Source organism: Giraffa tippelskirchi, chromosome 1 (assembly GCF_054371585.1).
Source record: "Giraffa tippelskirchi isolate mGirTip1 chromosome 1, T2T-mGirTip1v1.2.pri, whole genome shotgun sequence".
In the NCBI taxonomy this organism is placed as follows: Eukaryota; Metazoa; Chordata; class Mammalia; order Artiodactyla; family Giraffidae; genus Giraffa; species Giraffa tippelskirchi.
This window is the reverse complement of record NC_137275.1, coordinates 25,360,930-25,381,749: the sequence shown is the minus strand read 5'-3', so window position 1 is coordinate 25,381,749 and position 20,820 is coordinate 25,360,930. Positions and strand designations below refer to the sequence as shown.

General features: G+C 36.9%; 1 protein-coding gene across 23 annotated transcripts in view; it reads left to right on the top strand.

Moving 5' to 3' along the window:
- Window positions 1-20,820, top strand: part of USO1 (USO1 vesicle transport factor) — an 81,003-nt gene that overhangs the window by 44,750 nt on the left and 15,433 nt on the right. For 16 of the 23 annotated variants that reach the window (XM_081585967.1, XM_081585977.1, XM_081586135.1 and 13 more), the window contains 6 exons: window positions 3,782-3,902; window positions 9,463-9,641; window positions 13,877-14,017; window positions 16,165-16,253; window positions 16,626-16,780; window positions 17,196-17,407. In XM_081585967.1, the coding sequence (XP_081442093.1) occupies window positions 3,782-3,902; window positions 9,463-9,641; window positions 13,877-14,017; window positions 16,165-16,253; window positions 16,626-16,780; window positions 17,196-17,407 (897 nt within the window). Of the gene's footprint in view, window positions 1-3,781; window positions 3,903-9,462; window positions 9,642-13,876; window positions 14,018-16,164; window positions 16,254-16,625; window positions 16,781-17,195; window positions 17,408-19,025; window positions 19,047-20,820 lie in introns of all 23 variants that reach the window. The other 7 variants (XM_081585950.1, XM_081586046.1, XM_081585961.1 and 4 more) reach the window with 1 other exon arrangement.

Below are 20,820 nucleotides of genomic sequence, written 5' to 3'. Positions count from 1 at the left end.
TATCGCTCAGTCCTTTGTTCTGTGAGCGGGCCGGCAGTGCCTTAGAGTTGGGCTTTTCGCGGGATAGTTCTCTCTCTCTCGCTGTCCCACAGTTTAGGTTACTATCTCACGTTAGCTCCCTCAGATCGCCCTCGGGGCACTCGGGCCCGGTCCTTACCCTAGGCAATGCCGCCCGCTCCTCTCCGTTCAGCCCCCACTTGCTGGTGGCGGATGATGCGAGCGTCTGGGGTTCTTTGCTGGGAGTTGCTTTAGGCACGTAATCTGTGGATTTTATTTATTTTTTCCTCCCAGTTACGTTGCCCTCCGAGAAAAAAAATCCTCCCCCACACCCGCCGGTGAGAGGGTTTCCTGGTGCTTGGAAATTCCTCCTCTTTTACGACTCCCTCCCCGGGACGGGTCTCCGTCCCTAACTCTTTTGTCTCTCTTTTTATCTTTTATAATTTCTCCTACCTCTTTTGAAGATAATGCGCAGTTTTTGTGAAAGCCTGACGTCCTCAGCCAGTCTTCAGAAGTAGTTTTGTGAAGTTTGGTCAGCGTTCAGATGTTCTTTCGATAAATTTGTAGAGGAGAGAGTGGTCTCTCCGTCCTATTCCTCCGCCATCTTCAATGCATTTTCCTTAATATTCTTTTAAGAATTGTGTACCTATTAGGAATTTTGAGCATCTTTTCTTGACTAAAATACTACTATGTGTCTTAAACCTGAATTTGTTGTTCTACTCCTTTCTTGGTCCTCAGTTCAAATAAGATACATACCAATTAATAAAGAATTATTACATACATACAAGCCAATTAATAAATTCTGTCTTCCTGTATTGTTATTAGTATTATCATTTATTTTCATCTTCAGATATAAATTGTGTGTGTATACAACTGCATTATCTTGGGTTTGGTTTTTAAATATAGCATTTCTTTTAACTACCTACTGTTTTTCTTTTTTTCCTGCTCCTAACCTTTTTTCTTGTTTTTATTTGAGACAGATAAAATGATTCTCTATTTATGATGGTTTTCATTAATTTTACAATTAGGGATTAAGTTATCTTTTTGCTCTAATGTTTATTAGATTTTGGAGTTTTACAGCCATGTTTCCTTGGGTGTAACAAATTCATTTGAATTTTTTGTGCATACTGACTGTTGAGCGTTATGTAATAAACAGCATAATATACCATACAGCAGTTAGAAGAAACTAACTGGCACCCCTGGCGGTCACTAGTGGCACTCTGTGACTGCCTAGAAGACTGCTTCCCCTCGCTCTTTTGTATTTTTCTCTTTCTTCATCCTTCTTTTAAAACTGTCATTTCCTTCTTCTCTTTCTTTTTAATATTTCTCATTGCATTCAGGGATAATTACCAGCATGACCAAGTCTCTCAGGGAGCCTATTGGTAAAGGATTTTAGTTTCAGTTTGTTCTATATTTGAAAAATTGATTTTGATCTGGATTTAGAGAATTAGTTGGTCATTTTTCATAGGTGCACTGAAAAATCATATTTATTCAAGTTAGTGCTTAAAAATTAGTGAGAAAGGTTGAGAAAACTCTAGGTACCAGCTCACTTCTAAGCGATAGTCTGTAATTGCATTCTTTAGTGTATTATTGTGAGAAATGTAAGCACACACAAAAGTAGAGAAAACACAGACAAACCCATCCCCTAAACCCCTTAATTTTCAAGATTTTATTATACTTGCTTCATCTACCCCTCCCCTCACCATTCTCCTTTATTTTTTAAAATTTATTTCTTCTCCTTTATTTTTAACTGGAATATTTAAAAAGAATCAACCTATCTGATATCACTATTTCTATATAATTTCACTATTGCATACTTCAGTATACTCCTTATATAACTACAATGCAATTATCACATTTAATGAGATAACAAGTTTGTCTCAGCCCTCAGTTTAAATAAGATAACTATTCTGTAGTCAAGTTTCCCAGTTGTCTCATAAATGTCTTTCACAGTTGGTTTCCAAATCAGGATCCAGACAAGGTTCTCTCACTACATTTGATTGTTAATCAAAGGCCTTGATTAGGTTTTGGTTCACCTCTTTGCTTTGATGTTCCTTGGGTGATGCAGTTTGCAACACCTCAGGAAATGAAATACCTGGCTGTCTCACTTGTATGATCAGTGGATTTGATTCAGGTGATGGCATTCAGATCCCTTCATGGATCCTTTCGTCCATTATAGCCTATCATTCATTAATGAACATTGCCTGAATCAATTATTTTGTTAAGAGTTTCAAAATGATGATTTCTAGAACTTGTCATTCTTTTACATTTATTCAGCTGTAATCTTCCTCAAAGAGGAAGTTTACTTCATGAAACAGTGTATTTTATTATGCTGAATTACAATTCATATGTGAAAAGAAGGATAAATCTATAAATCCCTTTAATTGCCAGTTTTTAAAGTCAGGAATTGGTGCCCACTTACTTTCAATGACCAATGAGTGTATACTTTCATTTTCAATAACATTTTAGTGGATATGTTTGAATAGAGGAATACCTCTCATAATAGGTAAAAGAAACTGATATGCAGTGAAAACTTGGGCTCTGTGGGGGCTATTTTATTTCCTTTAGTCCTCATAAAAACCCTCTGACAAAGATACCATCCTTGTTTTACTCATGGGTGTGCTGAGACTTACATTATATAAATTACATACAGAATTTATGTAATTTGCTTCAAGTTGCACAAGCAGTAACCAGAACTTTAAAAAACCTGCTGTATCTAATTCATAGCCTTAGTGTTCTTCCGCTGTATTTCTTCCTCCTAGTTAGCAGTTAAACTCATTAAGTAGGAGAATTTGACGTAACCACTTGTGCTTTCTCTCTCATATTAATGTTGAGAGTGGACAGTCAGAAAGATGAGTAGGACAAGTGCAATAAGGCTGTGGGCATTTTTTGTCTTGTATGAATACTGACCTGCCCAGTATGGACAGCCAACAGCTAATTGGCCTCTTAGGCACTTTTGAATTACCTGGTTGCTATTCCTCTTCCTCTTAAGTAATATCTGCTTTTTTCATTAAATATTTTCTATCTCTTTGACCATTATGATATTGTTAGACTCCCTGTGAGCTCATAAAATTCTTGTTTGATAGTGAGATAAGCAGAAATGGTTAACAGTGAGTTTTTCTTGAATGATTAAGTGGTTGCAGATATATAAACTAAATCTGGCTCAATAGGAACTGTGTAAAACTAAAAACCAGAAGCAAAGACTACAGAGAATTGTTTTGTACTATACATGCTATTCATGAGACATGAATTCTCATCCTTCCTTTTTTTTTTTTTTCACCTATCAACTTTTAGAATTAAATCTGGAGAATTTGCAGGCTGAATAATTACAAGGATAGTTGGAGTTTCCCTGCTAGAATGTGGTGGTGTTTATTGACTTATATTATTGATTTCACAATTTCTTATTGTTACTATTGTGAAGTACATACAGAGGCATTACTGAGATAGATACAATCATGTTCAGCTCTCTTAGACCACAGTGAAAGCTATGTAATAACTGATGAATGTGCAAGAATTGTTGTATATTTGTATTGAATGGTGAAAAAAAGAACTGAATTAGGAATTGCTAGACATAGATTCTAGTCAGGGATCTGTCTTTTGAAATCTGTATAGCTTAGGGAGGCAAATTGCTCACCTTCTCTATCCTTTTTTTCCGTATCTATAAAGCAAAGGAGTTGGACTTGTAAAATTCCTGCCTCTTCGAAATCTCGGCGATTTTTAAAGTGATCTTTAAATGTCTTAAAAAAGTTGTATTCCACTCAACATTATCTTTCTTCTCCATAAGGGCGTCTTACTACTACAGGCACTAACAAGAAGCAATGGAGCAATCCAGAAAATTGTTGCTTTTGAAAATGCTTTTGAGAGACTACTGGACATTATTACAGAAGAGGGGAACAGTGATGGAGGTATAGTATGAAGAGATTGATTTGAGAAGGTTCCTTTTACTCTCATTGAATTGTTAACTTCTCAGGAATGCAACTGAAGGGAGAAATGAGGACATATGCTTTTTTTTGTTGTTTTGTTAGATGTTGAAAGAGGCTTTCCTGAGGGAGGATGGATGCTTTATATTCTTTATTTCTTCCTCTGTGGTTTGTTGAGTATGGATTTCTTTTTATTTATCCTGCTTAATATTTCTTAGACTTTCAGAATCTATTGGTGTCTTTCCTCATTTCTGGAAATCTCAGCTATATCTCTTCCAATACTGCTTTGTCAACGTTTTTTCAATCTTCCTAAACTCAGAGTCACTTCTCTGTCATCTGACTAGATTCTCACCTTATCATCATACTTTCTCTTCTGTGTTTTCTGTCGTTTTATTTTTCCAGATTTTCTTCTGGATTATTTCTTCTGATCTATTTCCTATTTCACCAATTCTCTCTTCACCTGTATTTGATCAGCCTTTGCATGTATCACTGAGTTTTAAATTTTTCTTTCCTATAAGTTCTGTCTGGTTTTTCGGCAAATTTGCTAGGTAATTTTTTGCAACCTCCTTTTTTCTGCATATATTTTCAATTTATCTTTTCATTTCTTTAAATGTAAGAAATAGTTATTTTATGGTCTCTGATAATCCTAGTATTTTAAGTCTTGGTGGGTCTGTACTTCGCTCTACTGGTTTTTACACATGTACAATGTTTTTTGTGTACATGGCTTTCTTTTACTGTGTTTTGTGTCATACTTAAGAGTATTACTTACAGGAATTTGAATCCTAGGATGAAGGTAATTTCTTGCATAGAAAATGTGTTTGTCTCTGGCAAGCCCTGGGGTTACAATTTATCTGGGATCACCTTATTCCAGATTGAAGGCTTGATATTTCCTGGACCATTCAGGCAATGCACACCCAGGCCAATCTATGAGTACTGGTTAACTTTTCACTGTTTGCTTCCTGGGGATATGTCCTTTTGAGGTTCTGGTTTATTAGGTGAAGAGTTTTCTGTTAGATTTCCTTGCCCACCTTGTGTATACCCTTGGCTTTGATTTATTTTCCTTCTGTCCCATGAGACTATCAAAATGAAAAGTTTAGATTTATCAAAATCGAGAAATATACTGCCAGCCAAAAGGTACTTTTATACTTATCTAGCTGTGTAGATACCCTTTTTTTTTTTTTTGTAGCTACCCATTTTCTTGTCAGTTTCAGCCTGCTGTACTGTCACTTCATTGCTCTTAGACTTTTTTTTGTTAGTTTAGCATTTTTAGATATTTTTAGTGAGAAATTGATTGAAAAACCTAGCACCAGAGTCAGAGGAGAAAAATGAGTATATTTGCATTCACTGAACTGGAGTTAGCAAGTACCATAGTATGGTTGAGAGTAGGCTTACTAATCTGGAGGGCAGGGCCACGCTGGTGATAAAGATTTGAGTCATTAGAATATAGATGAAACAAAATTAGATGAGCAGAAAAGATTGGCTGAGTTACTTAGGCTTCCCCAATGGTTCAACGAGTAAAGTATCCACCTGTAGTGCAGGAGACACAGGTTCAATCTCTGGGTAAGGAAGATTCCCTGGAGAAGGAGGTGGCAAACCCCTCCAGTATTCTTGCCTGGAAAATCCCACAGATAGAGGAGCCTGGTGGGCTATAGTCCACAGGGTTGCAGAGTCAGACACAGACTGAGCACACATGCAAAGAGAGAAAGTTATCTTACTGAGATTTTATTTCATTACTTAAATTAATAATAAGATTAAGCATATTTTCATGGGTATGTTGTTGTTCAGTCACTGTCATGTCCAACTCTGCGACCCCATGGACTGCAGCATGCCAGGCTTCCGGTCTTTCACTATCCCCCAGAGTTTGCTCAAACTCGTGTCTGTTGAGTTGGTACATCCAACCATTTCATCCTCTGTCACCCCTTTCTTCTTCTGCCCTCAGTCTTTCCCAGCATCAGGGTCTTTTCCTCTGAGTCAGCTCTTTGCATCAGGTAGCCAAAGTACTGGAGCTTTAGCTTTAGCTTCAGTTCTTCCAATGAATATTCAGAATTGATTTCCTTTAGAATTGACTGGTTTGATCACCTTTCAGTCCACGGGACTTTCAAGAATCTTTTCCAGCACCACAGTTTGAAAGCATCATTTCTTTGGTGCACAGCATTTTTTATGGTCCAACTCTCACATCTGTACATGACTACTGGAAAAACCATAGCTTTGACTATATGCTTTGTCGGCAAAGTGATGTCTCTGCTTTTTCGTATGCCATCTAGGTTTGTCAGAGCTTTTCTTCCAAGGAGCAAGCATCTTTTAACTTTGTGCACCGTCTGCAGTGATTTTGGAGCCCAAGAAAATAAAGTCTGTCACTGTTTCCACTTTCTCCCCATCTATACGCCATGAAATGATGGAACTGATTTCCATGATCTTAGTATGCTGCTGCTGCTGCTAAGTCACTTTAGTCGTGTCCGACTCTGTGCGACCCCATAGACGGCAGCCCACCAGGCTCTGCCGTCCCTGGGATTCTCCAGGCAAGAACACTGGAGTGGGTTGCCATTTCCTTCTCCAGTGCATGAAGGTGAAAAGTGAAAGTGAAGTCGCTCAGTCCGTGTCTGACTCTTAGTATAGTCACTGTCTATTTTTGTGTATCCTTGAACCCACTGAATTACCTTCTTGCCCATTTTTATATAAGATCATTTTTCCATTTCTAGTTGATTACTTGGAAGCTCTTATATATTCTGGACACTAATCATTTGTTAATTATACATGTTTTAGTTATCTTCTCAGTCTGTTTATATTGTTCCTACTAATCATTTGTTAATTATACATGTTTTAGTTATCTTCTCAGTCTGTTTATATTGTTTCTATTAAAGTTGGAAATTTTAGTATAATCATGTGTTAGGTTTTTTTTATAGTTTATGCTTTGGGGTTTTGTTTAAGAAATCTATCTCTATCTCATGGTCATAAAGAGAGTTTCCATCACTTTCTTCTACTAAAGGCTTTAAAAATTTGTCTTTTGCATTTAATTAAGAGGGATTTTCTTTTGAATGATGGTATAAGATTTGTGATCAAATTTCATACATGTGAAGGTCTGTTTCTGAGTTCTCTGTTCTATTCCATTAGTGTTTGTCTAGTGCTTCACAAAAACCATACTTTCTTAATTACTAAAACTTCATAATAATCTCCTATTAGAATATTGAAAGAATTTCCTATCTTGGCCCTCTTCATAATTGTCTTAGTGTCTGTTTTCTTTATTCTTCATTTGAGTGAAACTTAATAGCTAGTCAAGTTATCTGAAAATCCCAGTTGGGATATTTATTGAAAATATGCAGCATTTAAAAATTAAGGAGAATCATCATTGACTTTTTCTCTCCATAAACCCAGGTATATCTTTTAATCTATTCAAGTCTTCTTTTTATCTCTTTCAGTAATGTTTATAATTTTAAACACAAGAGTTGTATACCCTTTTTAATTAGATTCATTCCTAGGCATCTTATACTTTTTGTTACATATGAATGAAATCTTTCTTTTTAGTTACATTTTCAAATTGGTTACTATTTGAATTTTTATATATTGATTTTGTATCCAATTATCTTATTAAATCATTAGTTCTCATTGGACTTTCTGTGTAGATATGGTATCTTCTACAGTGTAATCGTTTTTTCTTTCTTTCATTTCTTATACCAGTTTTCTTGTCCTCTTTGTCTCATCGCAGAGTAGGGTCTTTAGTGGTGATTTAGTCACTAAGTGGTGTCCAACTCTTGTGACCTCATTGACTGTAGCCTGCCAGGTTCTTCTGTTCTTGGGATTCTCTGGGCAAGAATACTGGACTGGGTTGCTGTTTCATTCTCCAGAGGATCTTCCTGACCCAGGAATCGAACCCGGGTCTCCTGCATTGCAGGCAGATTCTTTACCATCTGAGGCACCAGGGAAGCCCATTAGAATCTTTAATACAGTTAGAATAATTGATGACTTTAATGAGAGTGTTGATGTTTCACCTTTTACTCTGATTTTTGCTAAGAGTTTTTATCATGAGTGAGTCTTAAAGAAAAGAAAGAGGAATAAATAGGTGGATCACAGGATTTTTAGAGCAGTGAATCTATTCTATGTGATACTGTAATGGTGAAAGTGAAAGTGAAGTCGCTCAGTCGTGTCCGACTCTTTGCGACCCCATGGACTGTAGCCTACCAGGCTCCTCCGTCCATGGGATTTTCCAGGCAAGAACACTGGAGTGGGTTGCCATTTCCTTCTCCAGGAGATCTTCCCCACCCAGGGATTGAACCCAGGTCTCCTGCATTGTAGACAGACGGTTTACCATCTGAGACACCAGGGAAGTCTCACTGTAATGGTGGGTACATAAAATTAATACATATGTTGAAACCTATAGAACTTACAAAGAATGAGCCCTGATGTAAACTATGACCATGAGTTAATAATGTATCAGTATTCATTCATCAGTCTAACAAATGTACCTCACGTTAATGCTAAATAGTAAGAGCAGTGGACACTGGCAGCGAGAGAGTATGTGGGAGTTCCCTATATTTGTTGCTCAGATTTTCTGTAAACCTGAAGGTGCTCTGAAAAAAGTCTTAATTTTTAAAAAAACAGTTAATTTTTGTAATCATACAGCTCAACTAGTTGGCCCAAAAGTGTGGGTATATACACAGAGGAACCTACTCACTATGAGCATCCAGCCTTCATCATAGGCTTTGCAGAGGAAACAGAGCTCTTTCCCTGGAAAGCCTGAGGAGTGACCAGACATCTGTAAGGAGAACCAGGGAGGGAGTCATTAGTGTTTTAGAAACCAAGAGAAGAGGAAGTTTCAAGGAAGAGACATTGAGACAACAATGTCATGTGCTTCTTAGAGATTACAATGATTGATTCATTTAACAAATATTTAGTAGTGACCTACCTTGTATATGGGGCTTCGCTTGTGGCTCAGCAGGTAAAGAATCCACCTGCAATGCGGGAGACCTGGGTTTGATCCCTGGGTTGGGAAGATCCCCTGGAGATGGGAAAGGCTGCCCACTCCAGTATTCTGGCCTGGAGAATTCCATGGACTGTATATAGTCCATGGGGTTACAAAGAGTCAGACACGACTGAACAACTTTCACTTTCACTTTACCTTGTATATGTCTGATATCTTATCTCTATATCTGCTGAGGATACAGAGGTGAGTAGGACATTCACAAATTCCTGTCTTCATGAATTATAATCTAGTGGAGAAGACAGATGCTACATAATAATAAAAGGAGCAGGCTACTGTGAGAGCATATAGCTGGTGATCCTAACCGAGTCATTGGATCTCACTAGTCATTCCTGAAGAAATGATGTATAAGCTGAATGTGAAGAAACAGTGTGAGTTACTGAGATGAGTGGCTAGTCAAAAAGAGAAGTCAAGAGATCCCTGGGGGACCTGAGAAAGAGCAAGCTCACTGCCGTGTATGCTGAGGAGATGCTGCACATGGAGATTTTTCTTTTTAAAATGTTTGGGGATTGAATTTTCCTTCAGGTTCTATCAGCCTTCACATTCCCGGTTTTTACATTCTTTCCCCAGGTATAGTAGTGGAAGATTGTCTGATTCTGCTCCAAAACTTGTTAAAAAACAACAATTCCAATCAAAATTTTTTTAAAGAAGGCTCATATATTCAGCGTATGAAACCTTGGTTTGAAGTTGGAGATGAAAATTCTGGCTGGTCCGCACAGAAAGTGACTAATCTGCACCTAATGCTACAGGTACGCTGTCTTCAGACATAAATATGACAATTTTGACAACAATCCTTTCAAAGAAAAAAAAATGGTTTGCATTTGGTCAATCCAGGATGTTGAATTGGTTTCAGGTGGGCTTTAAAAAAAAAAGAACCTTCTGATATGGAGATTTGCTGTTATATTCAGAGATAGAGATTCCCTCCCTCCCACACACACACTTTGTTTCAATAACTGTTAACATCTGACAATATTGTTTCATCTTTTATTCCCCTCTCATGCCCTGTTGGGTTATTTTAAAGCACATCCAAACATATAGTTTCCTGATAGGTTTTGCACTAGAAAATAATAAGTTAGCTTGTTGAGTTGAATTTTTTAAATCTACTTTCTTCACTTAAGGTTCTAATATCATAAATTTTAGTATTCAGAATATTAAGTTTAGAATAGAAATTCATTCAGTAAACATTTACTGAGAGCCAGACACTGGATGCTTGGAATTGGATGATGATGTCCCTACCCTCAAAGATTAATAGTCTTGAGTTTTATGTTTAATACAAATTAAATTAACAAGTCACATGTAATTTCATTTCAGCTCTGTGGTGAAAGCTTGTTGGTGATGGATAGTAAAAGTGAAGACAGTAGAATCCCAAATGAATTCTGTATCAGAAAATTATGACATTTTTTAAGTATTTTACTTATTTTTCCCTTTATTGAATTCCCCTTCTCCAAACCCGTAAGTTTATACCAGTTTCCTAACTTACTCTCTAGTGATTCTTGCAGGTCTTTGAATGTCCCTGTGTTCCTAAAGTTGTGTTCCTAAAAACTAGGTGGTTAATCAGACTGGTAATTAGAATCTGCATATTGTTGCCTTCTCTGGGAGTTTCCCACATAGGGTTGATTGATAATTAGGGTGACCATATGCCCCAGTTTACCAGGTCAGTATGTATTCATTTTGTAATTACTAATCGTGTCCTCTTTCACTTCAGAAGTGTCCCAGTTTGAATAATAAACTATAGTTAGCCTATTTAGAATATGCCTTAAAAACTGTTAGGGAAATATTTTACAGGAGAACATGGGCAGAATCTATTTATATTCCCAACTTCATTGTTACTATTTTTACATGTCAGTATCACACATTTCAAGGCCATTAGTTTTTAATGTTTCAGAAATACTGTCCCCGTGGTAAACTTGATATCTTTGCTCAACACTGCTTTCTTAACAAAGGAAATTCCTCTAGAAAAATGATTTTCAAAATGTGATTAGAGAAAATGAAGGGCTCTCATGATATACCAGTTACATATATATTTCCTTCCAGAGTGAAAGTCTAAACTGCTTGAGGAGCTTACTCATGTTTTATAGCTTAGGGTACTACCTAAAGAATTAACTTTTGCAAAAAGTAATTGTTAACAAGAAAGTCACTTGTTAAAAAGTAAAGCACTGTTTTACCCAAAAAAAATTTAGAATAGAATGCTGCATATAAACAGAAAAACAGTATTCTAGTTATATATAGAAGTAAGTTAGTTCTTTAAGTATCCTTCTAGAAAGTGAATAAACTAGACAGTAGTTATTGAAGAACATAAACTTCAAAATAAACTGAGTTTAATTCACTGTAATATATTCTCCATTCAAAGACGGAGTAGTTGATGTATTTCATAGCTTCACAGGCCACAGGTTATCTTCTGCTTTTCAAACTATTAGAAAGCTCTTTCTTGATAGCTTTATTGCTTATATTTAGGGTTGCTTATATTTCAAGTTCTCGGTTATATAACAAATGAAAATGCATTGTAAATGGTGATATACAATCCTTTTTGGGTATATGTGTCCCAACTGGAATTATTCATCATCCCAGTTATAATTACAGAATTCTAAGCCACTAAAAATTGAAATTGATCCACTTGATGATCGTTCATTTAAATTTCGCAGATTAAATTTGAAGAAAACATCTTTTTGAAATTTTTTTAGTTGTGAAACATTTAAATTTTTTCCTGTAATGATAATTTCATGACTATTTCTACCTGTAGGAATCCCTTCTATTCCATTTTTTGGACCAATACTGCCATTGACTCTCAGAAAACTCATTACCTAATGAGAGACTCCTTTTTGTTGTTGGATAGTTCTAATTATGAAAAGCTTAATCTATATGATGAGTTAAAATCTGCCTGGGTATAACATCTACAAACTTCCCCTGGTTTTTCCCTCTGGGAAAATATAAATCAATTTATTGTGATATTTTGCATATTTGTAATGTATTTGAATATTACTATTAGTTTGTCACTTATTTTCTTATCGTTATAAGTATTACCTCTTTCTTCAACCATCTCTCCTACTTCTTTGTAATCTAGAAATGTGGTTATTTATATCATCAGTTAAGATACCCAACTGCTATTAGATGACATTAAGCAATTATTGACTTTCCCTCGTAGCTCAGTCGGTAAAGAATCTGCCTGCAGTGCAGGAGACCCAGGGTCAATCCCTGGGTTGGGAAGATCCCCTGGAGAAGGAAATGGCAACCCACTCCAGTATCCTTGCCTGGAAAATCTCATGGACAGAGGAGCCTGGTGGGCTGCAGTCCATGAGGTCGCAAAGAGTTGGGCATGACTGAGCGACTAACACACACTTACTTAAGGAATTATTGTTGATTTTGTTAAGTATAGTAATGGCATGATGATTATATTTTTAAAATCTTTTTATCAGAGCCATATAGAAATATCTATGGGAAAAATGACACATAATTTGCTGTTTGCTTTAAATACAGGTATACCTCAGTTTACTGCGCTTCACTTTATTGTGCTTTGCAGATAATTGCACTTTTTACAAATTGAAGGTTTATGGCAACCCTATGTCAAGCAAGTCTGTCAGCTTTTGTTCACCAGCACTTGCTCACTTCATGTCTGTGTGTCACATTTTGGTAATTCTCACAGTATTTCAAGCCTTTTCATTATTATTTGTTATGGTGATCTGTGATCAGTGGTCTTTGCTGTAAGTGTTGTAATTGTTCTGTGGCACCACGAATCACGCCAGTGTCAAATGGACAACGTAATTGATAAATGTGTGTGTTTGACGGCTCCTCTAACTGACCGTTCCCTGTCTCCCTCTCCTCGGGTCTCCCTATCTGCTGTGACATAAGTGTTGAAATTAGACCAGTTAATAACCTTACAGTGGCCTGTAAGTGGCCTCTAAGCGTTCAAGTGAAAGGAAGAGTCGCATGTCTCTCACTCTAAATCAAAAGCTGGAAATGATTAGGCTGAGTAAGGAAGACATATTGAAAGCGAAGATAGGCTGAAACCTAGGCCTGTTGTACCAGTTAGCCAAGTTGTAAATCCAGAGAAAGAGTTATTGAAGGAAAGGATAAGTGAATACATGAGTGATGAGAAACTGAAGCAGCCTTATCGCTAACGTGGAGAAAGCTTTAGTGGCCTGAATAGATGATCAAACCAGTGATAACATTCCCTTAAGCCAGAGCCTATTCTAGAACAAAGCCCGAACTCTCTTCAATTCCATGAAGGTTGAGAAAGGGAAGGAAGCTGCAGAAGAAAAGTTTGAATCTAGCAGAAGTTGGTTCAGGAGGTTTAAGGAAAGAAGCCATCTTCTTCATAACATAGAAGTATTAACACAGGTGGAGCAAGTGCTGCAGCAAGTTCATAAAGGTGGCTAGCGCAAAGCAACAGGCTTTCAGTGCGGATAAAACAGCTTTCTCTTGGGAAAAGATGCCATCTAGGACCTTTATGGGGCTTCCCAGGTGACGCAGTGGTAAAGAATCTGCCTGCCAGTGCAAGAGATGCAGGAGATGTGGGTTCAGTCCCTGAGTTGGGAAGGTCCCCTTGAGGAGGAAATGACAGCACAGGATATTACAAAAACTTAGTTGATTAAGCAATGACAGGGTGTGAGAGGAGATGCCTCAGACAGTAAAGAATCTGTCTGCAGTGCAGGAGACCTAGGTTTGATCCCTGGATCAGGAAGATTCCCTGGAGAAGGGAATAGCAACCCACTCTAGTATTCTTGCCTGGAGAATTTCACGGATATAGGAGCCTGGCAGGCTGCAGTCCATGAGGTGGCAAAGAATCGGACACGACTGAGTGACTAACACTTTCACATCAATTTTGAAAGAAGTGTGAATAAAATGCTGTCAAAGCATTGCATGCTATAGATCAGGCTGAGCAGTTTGGGGAATCCATCACACAGGTTTTCTGTTCATATAGATCAAATTTGTCTCAAGACTTTTCAAATCTCTGAAAGACAGATTTTGTGTTCTCTTTCTTTCGCAGCTTGTTCGTGTACTAGTATCTCCCAACAACCCTCCTGGTGCTACCAGTAGCTGCCAAAAAGCTATGTTCCAGTGTGGCTTACTGCAGCAGCTTTGTACTATCCTAATGGCCACTGGAGTTCCTGCTGATATCCTGACTGAGGTAAACGAAGTGAAGGCAGAAGCCACTCTGTGAAAGCTGAAATCAGGAATCCTAGGAAGAATTAGATATCAGCTGAATGAAAAACAGCAATTGTTAACCATTCTTGTCTATTCAATTCCTTATTGACATTATAAAGTATAATTAGCATAATGAAGACAGTAGCAATTCCAAAAGGTGTATTCATCCCTCAAGTTTAATAGCACATAAATAATGTTAACGCTTAGAAGATTTCTTATTAAGTTTATTATATTCAACAGGAGTGCACAGTAATGATTTATATTTTTAATTTTGAGAACAGTATGACTTAGTCAAGTCAGACTTGAGTCTTATTCGTAGAATAATAAATTCTTTTTCCTTGACGTATCACATTTTCTGTTTCCTGCCTATTAAGAAAAAGAAGTTAGTTTGAAGAAAAGAAAGGTGTATTTAAATTTCTTTTCTCAAATTAACATATGTACATTAAAAGTACAGATAATAGTGAAAGTTTTATAAGAAAAACTATCTTTGGACTCCCTCCTTCCTATCTAAGCCTCACTTCCCCCTGTATAACCCTCCCACTTGACTTCCTCCTGTCACCCCAGTAATTTATTCTTAAATTGTTAATCGGAATTTATAGTTTTGTCACTATTCCAATACTGTTTCTTGCTAAGCCAAACAGAGCCCCATACTTTTTCTTTTTAAATAATCTTTTTTTCTTTCCTGAGTTGTTATAATATTCTTTTTCATTTTACTGATTTTCTATCTGTCTATGCATATCAACACTGTCATGTGCTTAACAGTATGTTCCCCACTTCAGACCTTCTGGAAGTCCTCTATCCTCCTGCTCCAATATGGGCTGCTTATTCTCTTCTGTCACACAGCTCTTATCCTGGGACTTACCTTTTATTTATTTATTTGCATCTTCGTGGTGTGTGGCATGTGGAATCTAATTCTCTGACCAGGGATTCAACCTGGGCCCCCTGCATTGGGAACATTAAGTCTTAGCTCCTGGACCACTAGGGAAGTCCCTGTCCTGGGACTTGCATTCACTCTTTCCGATGATCCTTTTGACATGCTTAGTTGCTCAATCAAGTCCAGCTCTTTGTGACTCCATGGACTGTAGCCCACCAGGCTCCTCTGTGCGTTGGGAATCTCCAGGCAAGAATACTAGAATGGGTCATCATGCCCTCCTCCAGAGGACCTTCCCAACCCAGGGATCAAACCCAGGTGTCCCTCATTGCAGGCCGATTCTTTACCATCTGAGCCACCAGGGGATTCCTTGGTTATCTAGATTCTGTGCCTTTTTCTACCACCTCTTGGTTCATTATCTTATTTTACTTAACTTCCTGAAAGGGAGTGAATGGCAAGATAATTTGGTTTTAGCTTTTTCATGTCATTCCTCCACCTTCAGAATTAATCTAGTGTTTGGTTAGGTGTGGAACTCAGAATTGGAAGTCATTAAGGCTCAACTTGCAGATTATTCCAGTGTTGCTACTAAGAAGTCTGAAGCCATTTTGAGTCTTTTTGTATAACCTACTTTCTTTCTCTAGAATCTTTCTTTCTGGTTTGTTTCTGAAATTTACTGATAATGTGCTGTATTGCAGACTCTACCCCTCATCCCCACTAAATTTTGGTACTCATTGGGCCCTTTCAAACTAGAGACATAAGTACTTCAGTTCTGAGGAAGTTTTATGTGTTCCTTGACAATTTCCTCTTTTCTGTATCTTGAACTCGATTAATAGATTATTGGACTTTCTGGACCCAGTGTCTTTTTATTCTGTTTACTTGGAGGTTTTTTTCAGCCTCATCCTTAAATTGAATTTGTAATTTGTTACATTTTAAATCTGTTCTCTGATTTTATTTTTAAGCATCCTTTTTCTTGCTTTGTAGAAATAGATTCTCTCTCTTAGAGGATATTATTAATTTTAGTTTTTTTGAGATTTTAAATGCATGTGGTCAAGTTTATTTTTGGTTGGAGGTGCTTAGTGTTTTAAAATATAATCTCACAAAAGTGTTACAAGATTATAATGCTGTAACTGACATTTTTGTTATCTAAGTTTTGTTGTTTAAAAGCAAAAAGCAAAAGAACATAACATTTTCTTCTTTTAAAAGCAGAGTTTTTCCTTCAACTCACTTTAAATTTTCTTCCCCACTCATATTCATTACAGACCATTAATACTGTATCAGAAGTTATTCGAGGCTGCCAAGTAAACCAAGATTACTTTGCTTCTGTAAATGCACCTTCAAATCCACCAAGGTAGGAAAAGAGAAATGCTGAGATCCTGCAGACGAATTAGTATATCTCGTCTGCACGTCTTATAAGGAGTTCAGTCCTGTGTTTTGAAACAAGAAATTATCTGACAAGATAAATATGTTGGTATTTTAAGAGTTTCCAGTCTTCAGAACCTATGTATTTGTACTTGGGTATCACTTCCTAGCTGTGTGCCTTAGCAAGCAGATCACTTCATTTCTCTCAGCTGCAGATATCTTTTCTGTGAAATGGAGATGAAAATAGTTAGCTTACTGGTGTTCTGGCTGTGGCTTTTCAGTCAACAAAAATGACTAGCTATTGATTTATGTACATAGACTGCAATATTTCTTTTTGTTCTTTTCTTTTTAAATGCAACAGACCAGCCATCGTCGTACTTCTCATGTCCATGGTTAATGAAAGGCAGCCATTTGTATTACGCTGTGCTGTTCTCTACTGTTTCCAGTGTTTCTTATATAAAAATCAGAAAGGACAAGGAGAAATTGTGTCAACACTTCTGCCTTCCACTATTGATGGTAAATAATTTAATTCTAATTTTTAAAATAAATAATTATCTTTTAATAGTAAAAAATAAATGTGTAGTAGATATTTAAAATGTAAAATATTAGAATGTAATGTAATGTTTAAAATATAACATTTCCTCTCAATTTCTTTTAGAAGTGTAGTTTTTAATTACGGTCATAATTTCTGGAATATACCATCATCAGTTTGATGTCTAAAGTGTTCTAATATTTCTTTGTTTTGCTACTTTTCTTTCAAGATACTCTTTAGTCATCTTTCAAATTTTATTTTGTAAAAACAGACTTTTGAAAGTGTTACTTAATACTGCTAATTAACAGATTTTTAAGTATTATTTCATACTATTTTTGTGTGTTTGGAAACAACATAATTCATTTTCACCCTATTGTTATCTGTCTGCCACCTTTGTAGCAACGGGCAATACGGTCTCAGCTGGTCAGTTGTTATGCGGAGGTTTATTTTCTACTGATTCGCTTTCAAACTGGTGTGCTGCCGTGGCCCTTGCCCACGCTTTGCAAGAAAATGCTACGCAGAAAGAACAGTTGCTCAGGGTTCAACTTGCTACAAGTATCGGCAATCCTCCAGTTTCTTTGTTGCAGCAGTGCACCAACATTCTTTCACAGGTAAAGTGACCAGCAAGATTTCTCTAAGGAGGGGGTGGAAAGTTTCATTTTGATATCAGTGACACAAGGATTTAAGGATGTCCTTAGTAGATGCAGATAGAAAGGGAACAAGGCAAAGACTGCTCATTAGCTCACTGTTACAAGAAATGGTTTTGTGGAGAGAAAGCAGGAAATGCTATCAGAATGGTTTTGCCAAATGATGAATAAGGTCTGCATCAGGATGGAAAACACATGTTCTGGACAGAAAGGTGGTGGGTTTTTTTTGCGGTGGGGGGGGGGGTGCGGGTTTGTGTATCATCCACACAATTTCTCTTACTGCTCAGTAGCTGAATTCAGGTCATTGTATGAGAGGGAATAGAATAGAGTGGTTCATAGATGTGTACCTTGCTCTTTCTCTTCCCAGGGCAATTGATCTTCCTTTCAGAAAACAAAAGTAAAATACCAATCCATTGCTTATATGGTTAAACAGTGTACCCCTTGATGTTTGTGAGCTCTCAAATCCTCCGAACCCCTAGTAAGATGTAAATAAACGTAAAATGTTTGCATTCCTTTAGGCTCCTAATGAAAGTAGTAAAGCTTCATTGAAATGTGGATGCTAAAGGATTGATATTTAGGAATAATTTTTACTGTTTTTAGATGATTTGCCCACATGTGCCAGCCTTGCTGTTAAATGATTCAAGTTGATGCTTAAGCAAATTTTAAAGTCATAGACGTTCAGAATCATTCAAGGAGAGTGAAAATGTCCATAAGTCTAAAATTACTCTATCCACTGGTATTATCTTATCCCTTCCCCATGATATGTGGAGTGCTTCTCAGTTTTTAATTTTGCCACACTTGTTGAATTGTTTTGTTGTGAGCTTTTAAAGAAACATCAGTACCATCCATAGGGAGTTATAAATGAAGGCTTAAAAATTAGCTAGTGAAAAGGGAGTTGAACTCTTCCTTTGTTACTTAGAATCAGTTTACTTTGATTGAAAGCCTGCTTTATCTTTATTATTTATCTTAGTGATTTTTTAGAAGTACTCCAAAATACTCATAGTCATATTTATTTAATACTTGTTTTTCTCTTGTTGCTGTGTATGGATAACAGCTTCTTTTTTTAATTTTGTATTAGAGTATATTTTATTTACAATGTTGTGTTAGTTTCAGGTATACAGCAAAGTAAATCAGTTATACATATATCCATTCTTTCCTAGATTCTTTCCCATAAAGGTTTTACAGAATATTGAGTAGAGTTCCCTGTAGAGTTCCCAGTAGGTCCTTATTAGTTACTTATTTTAAATATAGTGATGTATAACAGCTTTTCTTAAGCCAAATAGTAATTAACTGTCTGACCATCATCACCACATACTTAGCTCTAACATTGCAATTCTAATTATTGCATAATGAGAAATCCTCAAGATAGTGGTGTCTTCCCACTTTTAAGTAACCACAGGGCTGTATAATTAGCCTTTCTCCTCTAAAATGTACATACATTGGTATGATAAAAGATTAGGTTTGTCCTGTTCCAAACTGTTGGCTTGGGTTGCTAGAGAGACTGTATTTGAGGGATTTTTCTAGGTATACATTTTTCTCAAGCAGTAATATTTTCAAATAATCTTTAATGTATAATTTGCAGGGCGATAAGATCAACCGACGGGTATGTATCACTTGTTTGGGCTTAGGCATTTCCTCCTACAGCCAGCCTTTTTCTTTGTCTTGGGTTTTGTTAATTGTTTTTTTTTAACTGCTTGTTTGAAGTTATATCCTACTCACACTTGTATGTGTCAGCAAGTTAATCTCTACCTTGACTCTCTCGGGTTTCTCTCTGGGTGGTACTGTAGTGGTGTTACTAAGGACTGTGGGAGTGAGCGTCTGAAGCTCTCCTTGTGCTTCCTCTGGGGATGCTTGCACTTGCTGGAATTCTTTGGTTTGGGGTTTTTGGTGTGATTTTTCACCCAAGCTTGCTGCTTTATTTCCAATGAAACCATTCCAGAGGTAGTAAAATTTAAGAGTTAAAAATTTTGTCTTTAATCAGCGTATGAAAGAACATGATGACTTTTATATAGGTTATTGAAAATATACAATAGTAAGTATAAATTTGTAATTTGAAAGAGTTTAAACATCTTGAGTTATTCTGGGTGTTACGTACGTACTGCACTACCATTTTGGATTCGTTTTTGATGTGTGCTGGGGGAGAGTTGTGATTTGTGTTTGATTTTGATCTGTTTTCTGGGATATTTGGCCAAAAAGGTGTGTACTTTTAATTCCGTATTTGGGCATGTGTTCAATTATGCAGCATGGATAGTAATAACTGAAGTCCTATTGGGAGTTGTATCTTTGTGTATGAGCATGATTTAACGCGTGTTAATACCTCACACACAGACAGATTTGGCAGCTTTAGCTGTCAGAATTTTCAATACTAAGTAAAGAATTTTATAAGTGTGCATGTTGGAGAAGGCAGTGGCACCCCACTCCAGTCCTCATGCCTGGAAAATCCCATGGACGGAGGAGCCTGGTGGGCTGCAGTCCATGGGGTCGCTAGGAGTCGGACACGACTGAGCGACTTCACTTTCACTTTTCACTTTCACGCCTTGGAGAAGGAAATGGCAACCCACTCCAGTGTTCTTGTCTGGAGAATCCCAGGGACGGGGGAGCCTGGTGGGCGGCCGTCTCGGGGGTCGCACAGAGTCGGACACGACTGAAGCAACTTAGCAGCAGCAGCAGCAGCAGCATGTCATTCATTTAAAAGGGAAATTTTGGAAAGTATAATTTATATACAGTAAAATGCACAGACCTTAAGTGTTCAGTCTGATGATTTTCATGGTTGAATATATTTCTGTAACCACCACCCAAGACAAGATATACAGCATAGTATTCATAATCCCACAAGTTCCATCTTGGCACTTTCCTATTAGTTTTCTGTCTCCAGAGGCCACCACTAGGAAGTAAATCTGATCATAATACTCTTGAATCTCATTTTAATACTTAAACACCAGTTGTTTAAAATGCTAACTTTACATATTTTTTGTTATTAATGTATTTTTAGGAATAAATTTTATTTCTTCTGAAATGTTCGAGGTTCTCTGCAACAAGATTTGAAATAATTCTCAGCCATTTTTTTTTCAGTAGATGTGTAACTCAAATGCATCATGCAATTTGTGAATGGTGGGCAAAAGTATTCTCAGATAGACAAAGGTTCCAACAGTATTTTGAAACATTTTTAGTTTAGATGGAGCTTTTTTCCCCCCTAAAAAAAGAGCATTTTTCACTAGTTAACAAACTTAGATTTTTGGTCAGTTTTAGCCTCTCCCACTTTTTTAAGGCTCCCTTTAATGATACTTTTATTTATTTTTTCAAGCTGGAAAATATTCCAGTAGTAGAATGAGTACATCTATGTTGTCAGCATGTAGAAATATTTGACTTTGGTTGTT